General features: G+C 46.7%; 1 protein-coding gene across 1 annotated transcript; it reads right to left on the reverse strand.

Annotated features, from left to right (window-relative positions):
* Window positions 1-1,354: 1,354 nt before the first annotated feature.
* Window positions 1,355-5,584, reverse strand: PNRC1 (proline rich nuclear receptor coactivator 1). Its single transcript, XM_012444256.3, has 2 exons — window positions 4,891-5,584; window positions 1,355-2,429 (listed from the first exon to the last, which is right to left on the reverse strand). The coding sequence occupies exons 1-2, from the start codon at window positions 5,428-5,430 to the stop codon at window positions 1,986-1,988; spliced, it is 984 nt and encodes a 327-aa protein (XP_012299679.1). The 5' UTR covers window positions 5,431-5,584; the 3' UTR covers window positions 1,355-1,985.
* Window positions 5,585-7,455: the final 1,871 nt, after the last annotated feature.

The raw sequence follows: 7,455 nt of genomic DNA on the forward strand, positions 1-7,455 counted from the left end.
TCCCTTCCTTGCACTTATCTTAAGCTACTGGACATTGTACATCCTTTTTTTTTTGAGACAGTTTTACTTGTCATCCAGGCTGAAATGTAGTCACCTGATCTCAGGTCACTGCAACCTCCACCTCCTGGGTTCAAGCAATTCTCCTGCCTCAGCCTCCCAAGTAGCTGGGATTACAGGCGCGCATGTAATTACAGCATGCCCAGCTAATTTTTTGTATTTTTATTTGAGACGGGGTTTCACCATGTTGGCCAGGCTGGTCTTGAACTCCTGACCTCAGGTGATCTGCCCGCCTCAGCCCCCCAAAGCACTGGGATTACAGCATCATACATCTTTTCACACCACCATCTGCTCAGATTTTTTACCTCTCACAATTATTTTCCCTTTTTTATCAAATACTCATCTTTTAAGGTTCAACTCAATGTTACTTTCTGAAGTGTTAAGATTCCTAAAGAGGAAATTCCTTCTCACCAAAATTAATGCCTCCTCCCTAAGAAACTGTATCCCTTCAGGAATTTGTTGTGGAGTGGGGAAAAATAGTTTGTATTTTAGTTGTACTTGTGTTTTCTCACCATCCCACCTAAACTTTCAGCTCTGCCATTTATCCACACTTAAGCCCCACACATTGAATTGCAGACATACTGCTCAAAATGACAAGAACTGAGAAATGTTGGACAAGGAAAGGGTGGTGGAGGTAGTGGGACTCTTACATTGTGTAGCCATTTTTATAACCGTATGCAAAAATGTGTCGTTAGAACCTGTGTATGTGTCCCTTTCTAGAATCACAGACTGATTTGGTTGAGATGTCAGAACTCACTGAAGTCAGTCATTAGTATTAATATTTACAACACATTACTTAAAAAAAGCTAAAAATTGGTTACTAAAAATTGGGGGCATCTTCAAACTTCTAAATGAGTCTCTCAGCCATTTGTGAATCTGCATTTGTAAGGAAGGAATGGTGACTCAAACATCAAACAGAATTCCTTTGTATCTTCAATCTTCTTTACTTGACCTGATTGCTTAACATTTCCACTCAATCTGTCTCCCTAACTTCCTCTCGGCCTTTTTTGAGACAGGGTCTGTTACCCAGGCTGGAGTCCAATGGCCTGATCCTGGCTCACTGCAACCTCCCCCTCTCAGGCTCAGCAGATCCTCCTGCCCGCCCTAGTAGTCAAGTACTATGCCCAAAAACTTCAAGGCTGCTCTGTTACGAAAATGTAATGAAAATGTAGAGTACGGTCAGTATGGTGCCTCACATTCAGCCAGTAATACCTAAGTTAAAATCCACCCACACAAAATCATATCCTACTCACACATTCAAACATGAGAAACAGTCACACACAAAGAGTCAAGACTATTTTAAAAGGGGGGGCCAAATTGTTATTATTTTAAAATTTGATTACAACCAATTTTGTTGGCATTAAAATTAGAGGCATTAAGCTGGAATGGATATATACCAAAAACCAGAAAATGAGTTTGGCAAAAATGGGAATAGGAGTTTTCCAGTAATTTCAGATTAGAAATCAATTTAGAGCAACAAACCCCATGCTTACATTGATTGTGCCACAGATTTAAACTTCAGTAGTGCATTAGTAAACTGTTCACATTTAGGTCTTCACCTTGAGATTTGACAGCTGTTTCTTGAAAAAAATCTCAGTACCTTGTGCAAATAAATCAGTCTTCCCGGTGCCTTAGCACACACTTAAAATTTCTCCATTGTATATGTACAAAACACCTGCAATGTGGGCAGGGCAAAATACATACTTTCATAACAAAACTATAATATACCTCTCAAATATGAACAATATACACATAATACATGGTATACAGTATTTACAAAATATAAAATATAATACAAGCTGTTTGTGATTTTTCAAACTCATCTTTTGCACTTGTATGCTGTAACAAGGCAAATTTCCATTTCTGTACCAATTTTCTCAAGAGTCCAGGGATATGGGAAAACTTATGTTTTACACACATACTGAAATCTAAGATTGAACTTTCAGGAGCGTTTTTAAGTGTACCGCCATCAGCTCCCTGTTTTGGTTGGAATTTTCAACAGTGCTTCCCATCCAGTGACTAGGAGGCTTTGGAAGAACACTAGGAGAAGGTGGATCACTAAACTTTGCCCCAGCATAATTTTCCTTTTGGCTAACTTCAGTTAGAAATGCTGATTTCTTCAAATGCGTATTTTTAATGTTCTCGGTATTTTTAAAAGGCTTTTTTTCCTGCTTCTGAATTCTGTCAGATGAAACAGAATCCTGCCAAAAGCTGTTTTCATTTCTTTTTGCAGAGGTGATCTTGGTTAGTGGCAAATTATATTTGCTTTTCTGTCTGTTTATCTTTGGTTGTTCATACAAGTGTATACCATGAACAAGCTGGCCGTGGGGAAGGGCAATTTTCTCCGATTTTCCCATCTTTGATTTTAAAACCTACAAAGACAAGAACACAAAAGTAAATATAATTTCCAGATAAAAATTTTTTGAACCTCATCACATCTATTTTTTTTTAAGTTTGACCACAGCCACAGAAAAGAACAAAATCATATTCTTTGTAGCAACACATGTAGCTGAGGGCCATTATCCTGAGTGAATTTATGCAGAAGCAGAAAACCAAATCCACAAGTTCTCACTTGTAAGTGAATTTGAGAGCTAAACACTGGGTACAACATGAATATAAAGTGGACACTAGGCACTACTAGATGGGAAACAGAGGGGGGCAAGGGCTGAAAAATTACCTATTGGGTATTGTGCTCACTACCTGCGATGGGATCATTCATACGCCAAACCTCAGTATCATAAAATATACCCGTGTGACAAACCTGCACAGGTACCTCCTGGATCTAAAATAAACGTTGAAATTATAAAAACTTGAGTTGGGCATGGTGGCTCACGCCTGTAATCCCAGCATTTTGAGAGGTCAGCAAGTGGATCGCTTGAGTTCAAGGAGTTCCAAGACCAGCAGGGGCAACATAGCAAAACCCCATTCCATGTCGACCACAGTTCAAAAATTAGGCGGGATCCCTCCCGCGCCTCCGGAGGCTGGCTAAGGCAGGAGGATCCCTTTAGCCTGGGAGGAGGAAGCTCCAGTGAGCAGAGATCATGCCACTTGACTCCGGCTTGGAGTGCAAGAGACAGACCCTCTTCTCTAGTAAAAAAAACAAAACCTTAAATTTCCCTTTACTTGGTCCACTTTTGTTCGCCACTAAAAATACCATTCATCAATACTGCTAGTTACCAGTATGCAACGTAAGCAAATTCTAAAATATCAAATGGGATCATTCATAAGTGGGACTTTTCAGACTAGGACTGGGGCTCCCGGACACCTGGGAGGCGGAAAAGCAGGGTCCGACCTTTCCGTGGCCACCTCCAGCCCGCCTCGTCTTCCATTTCAGACTTTTCAAAAAAGTATAAAATAACCCAAGTCCACCTTTCAACAACTCTAAGGAAGACTAATAGCCCTCTTCCAGATACCAGTGCCAGAAACAATGTTTGCTGTGTACCTCCTACTTTCTGGTCTAGTAACTGCTTCAAGAACACTGCTTCACTAATGATTTTCCTAACTTAAGGGTGCTTATAGGAAGTCTTGAACACATGGAAAAGCATAAAGTAATCCACCAGATCACCACAATACTAACACTTGTAACGCAGTAGTAAACAAGGCACAAGAAAGTAGAGCACAAGTTAACTTTCCACGTCAATAGGGTTCACTGCCAACAGAGGTCCCTGGTTAATACCTGTTCCAGAAAACAGGCCAGGAAAACAAGCACAAAAGCTTTTAGATAGTCACGGTTACTTCAAAAGTCGTGGAATTTTAAAACTTGGGAGGTATCTGAGAACATAATTTAAAGAAACGCAGTGATCCCAGCCACGGCACACACACACACACAGCAAAAAACGCCGTGAGCAAATTTTTTCCCCAAGGGCACACACATGGCTAGATAAACTTCAAATCTCTAATTCAATGCAACATTCACTAAATAGTGGGAACTTGATTTTATTACGAAAAGAGTAAGTCATTTAAGTCCATCAAATGTTATTTGGCAAGACTTTGAAATCATTTCGTAGACTTAATCCCATTTAAACTTCTATCCATTTTGTCCTAATCCAATAGCACTGCGATCACACAGCCTAAGTCAATTCAATTGCTAACTCTCTTCTGAAAACTTACTCTGGACACACTAACACGAAGTACACAGTGGCAACCGTAATAAAATCAGTTTTGTGCGGCTCCTGCCAACCTATAACTTAGAACTACTAAATAGGTCAGGCCCGCGGCCGGCAGAGCCCAAGCTGGACTGCGCGTCCCACACCGGGCACCTCACATTTCGGCACGGCTCCAACCAACCGAAACCGAGCCGCTCGGAGCCCACTCCACCCCCAATGGCAGGACCTTAGAGACAGTCTCCGCGCTTAACTGACTAGGACTGGGGCTCCCGACAGCCGGGTAGCCGAAGGCTGGGCCCCGTTCTTCCCCGGCCGCCCCCACCCTGCCTCGCATCCTTCATGGGCGCAGGAGCGTCGGGCACGTAGCGCGCGCTGACGTCAGCCCTCCCGCGGGTCCCGTCCCTGCCCCCACCCCGCTGAGCGCCCGGAACGCCGAAACCCCCTGGAATGCCGCCAGCCTTCTAAATCCGGGCTGTTGCTGGGGCGCAGCGGCGCTTCTCATTGGCCGACTCCTGGGAGCCAATCACAAGCGCCAGCGCATGCCTCCCCTTCCCCCTTCTTCCCCCACAGCAAGACTGGAGCGGGCGTCACGGAAACTTCCCTCCCGAGTAAACAGCCGCCCCCCACCCGCCCGACCCCCCCCCACTCCGGGTGCAGGGCCTGCAGCCCCAGAGCTCCACCACGACCGTCTAAGGCCGACTCCTGAACGGTCCCCGGCGACCCTTACCTCTTTCCTGAGCGGGGGTTGGTCGGGCGCCGCGGGCCGCAGCTGGGCAAGGTCGGGGCTGGCTCCTTCCGTGCGGGTTGCGGCTGCAGGACTCGGGGCCAAGACGGCAGCCGGGCCCGGGACCTCCTGCGCTCTGCTCGGCCCCGTCGCCGGGCTCCTACCGCCCTCCAGACTCGGCCGGTGCTGCTGGTACTGGTGGAAGCGGCTGGGCAGCTGCCCTGCAGGGCTGGCCCGCACCTTCTTCTTTCGCCGCTTCTTCGGCGCTGCCCGAGGGGTGCCTCCAGGAGCGGCGAGGCTGCGGTTGGGCAAAGCTGCTGGAGCGGGAGGCTGGGGGGTCAGACACGGGCCATCTCCCCCTAGGAAGTGAGGGAGGAAAAGGGTCGGGGGCAGTGCCCGGGGATCCGGGATCCGGGGTAAAGGCGGCGGAGCCGTGGTCACCATGGGGAGGGCCCCGAAGTAACCGCGGGAGGAAAAGCCAAGTGGCGCAAGGCGGCCACCCAGGACGAGCGGCTCCCGCTGCGGGACGGAGACGACGGTCATAGCGCTAGGAAGCTTGTCGCTCAGCAACGAGGAGAAAAGGAGAAGGTGAAGCCTGTGAAGACGGGGTAGCGGCGACGGATGCTGCTAGGAGAGCCAGAGAAGATCGCGAAACATGACTCGGGCGGTGGCGGCGCAGCAACAAATAGCCACAGCCCCAGCTCCAAGTGTTGTTATCGGAAGCTCCGCCCCATGCCCGCCCACCTTCCTGGGAAAGCCCAATCAGAATGCGACGGTGCAGGCCACGCCCCCGCTCCGCCTCCGCCGCTTGGGGTAGACACACACAAACAACCAGCTTGCTGCAGCCTGGCACAAAGAGCGCGCACTGCGCAGGCGTTGCCAGCGGGCTCCTTCGGGAAAAGTCGGTCCCGCGAACAATGAAGTTGGGTTTCCGCCCCACCCTCCTTACCCCTCCCCGGCACGCCCCCGCGCCTCGCCTGGCTAAAGAGTGGTGGGACTGAAATGTCCCCGGGGAGTTTGTTGATGGGGTTGGGGAAGGGAGGGGGCAGGAGGAGGGCGGCAGGAAGAACGGGGGCGGGGAAGCGGTAGGACTCTGGCAAGGCCACGGTTGCCTCCTCCGGTGCTGACCTTGGGGAAGTATCCGTTTTATTTTCAGCCCAACATAACAGCGTTATCATTTTAAAAAAAGATTTCAAAGTACGTTGTAGGGATTTCTTCTCTAGCAATCGTGAAGAAAATCAGTCTACATTTAAATTATATCTACTGAAGTGTGGCTCACGATTCTTTGATTTACTTGGTTCAGCAACGCTGCTTATTAGTCCCGGCGATCAGAGTAAAAATCAAAGTGACTTACTGGTTGAATTAGCCCCTCAATGTATAATAAGTTCTCTGTAAATCCATAAAGGGAAGTTGGAGTTTTTTTCTGACTTCAAACTTGAAAGATTGTGAGACTTTGAGATCGCAACATTGTCTGCTTGAGGAAGCAGCAAGTTGGCTTGTATCTCCAAGGGAGAAAGTGAAACAGTTCTGCAACCTACAGAGTATTTTGTTAGCTGTGAGTAGACAGAAATCTCTCTTGATCTCCCCGCACTGCTCACCGACAAAAAAGAATTGTGGCCATAATTTATCAAGTATTTATGTTCCTGGAACTGTTCTTTACATAAATTATCTCACTTTAACCTCACAACAACCCTTATGAATAGTACTAAGAAAAATAGATCAGACCTCAGCTCTGCGAGGTAGGGAGGCTCTGTCTCTCTCTTCCTTTCCCTACCAACCCATGCCTGGGGCAATTGTTTAAAGGCATTTTGTTCCTGATTAGCTGCCTGCGCATTATCTTAATGTTTCTGGAATTTAAAACAGAAAGAACAATGTATAGTTTTTAAATGTACATTGGTAAACAATTAGGCGCTGCCTCTTTTCCTTTAAAAACCTACTTGTAACTGTGTCTAATCCGAGTGTATATTCAGCGCAGCTTGAATCTATGGTCTCGGGTTACAGTCCTCAATCTTGGCCTAATTTTGCCTCAGGTTCTTCTTTTTAGATGGACAGTACTGTATTTTATCCCCATTTAACAGCTGGGGAAGCTGAGTCTTAGGGTAAAGGACTTGTCAAAGATCAAACTGTAAGTTAGCACCAGAATTTGATCTCCAGTCCAGGTACGGCAAGACCAAAGTTTAACAACAGCTGTACTACCTGCCACACTATATGTTTTTAGAAGACCACAATAATCTTACACTCATAGCCCCTACAATAATTTTTGGCTTTGGAGTAGTAAGCAATTGGTGCCTCAAATGAAACGTTTTATGATTGATGGCAAAGTTGGACAGATTGAATATCCAGAAAAATGCTTCCCAATCACTTTATAAACTTTTTTTTTAGACGGGGCGTTTATTCTGAGACTCAGATTAGAGTGCAGTGGCCTCCTGCCTCGGGGTGGTAGGTTTGCAAGCTGGGAGAGGGTCTTAGGGTGTGGGGTCACGAGGCTGACCAAGCTTGTTTACAAAGTCCAATGGCCTTATCAGCTGGGGCAGGAATAAGGGAATAGTAGAGAATGTCTTAAGTAGA

The sequence above is a fragment of the Aotus nancymaae genome, unplaced genomic scaffold (genome assembly GCF_030222135.1).
Source record: "Aotus nancymaae isolate 86718 unplaced genomic scaffold, 86718_ANA_hifiasm-v0.15.2.pri h1tg000040l, whole genome shotgun sequence".
NCBI classification, from domain to species: Eukaryota; Metazoa; Chordata; class Mammalia; order Primates; family Aotidae; genus Aotus; species Aotus nancymaae.

What these genes read in the sequence shown, in the direction of transcription:
- PNRC1 (XM_012444256.3), bottom strand. Translation starts at nt 5,430, where the DNA reads ATGACCGTCGTCTCCGTCCCGCAGCGGGAGCCGCTCGTCCTGGGTGGC. An exon ending in AACCCCCGCTCAGGAAAGAG is followed by an intron (nt 2,430 to 4,890) that starts GTAAGGGTCGCC and finishes TTGTCTTTGTAG; the next exon opens with GTTTTAAAATCAAAGATGGG.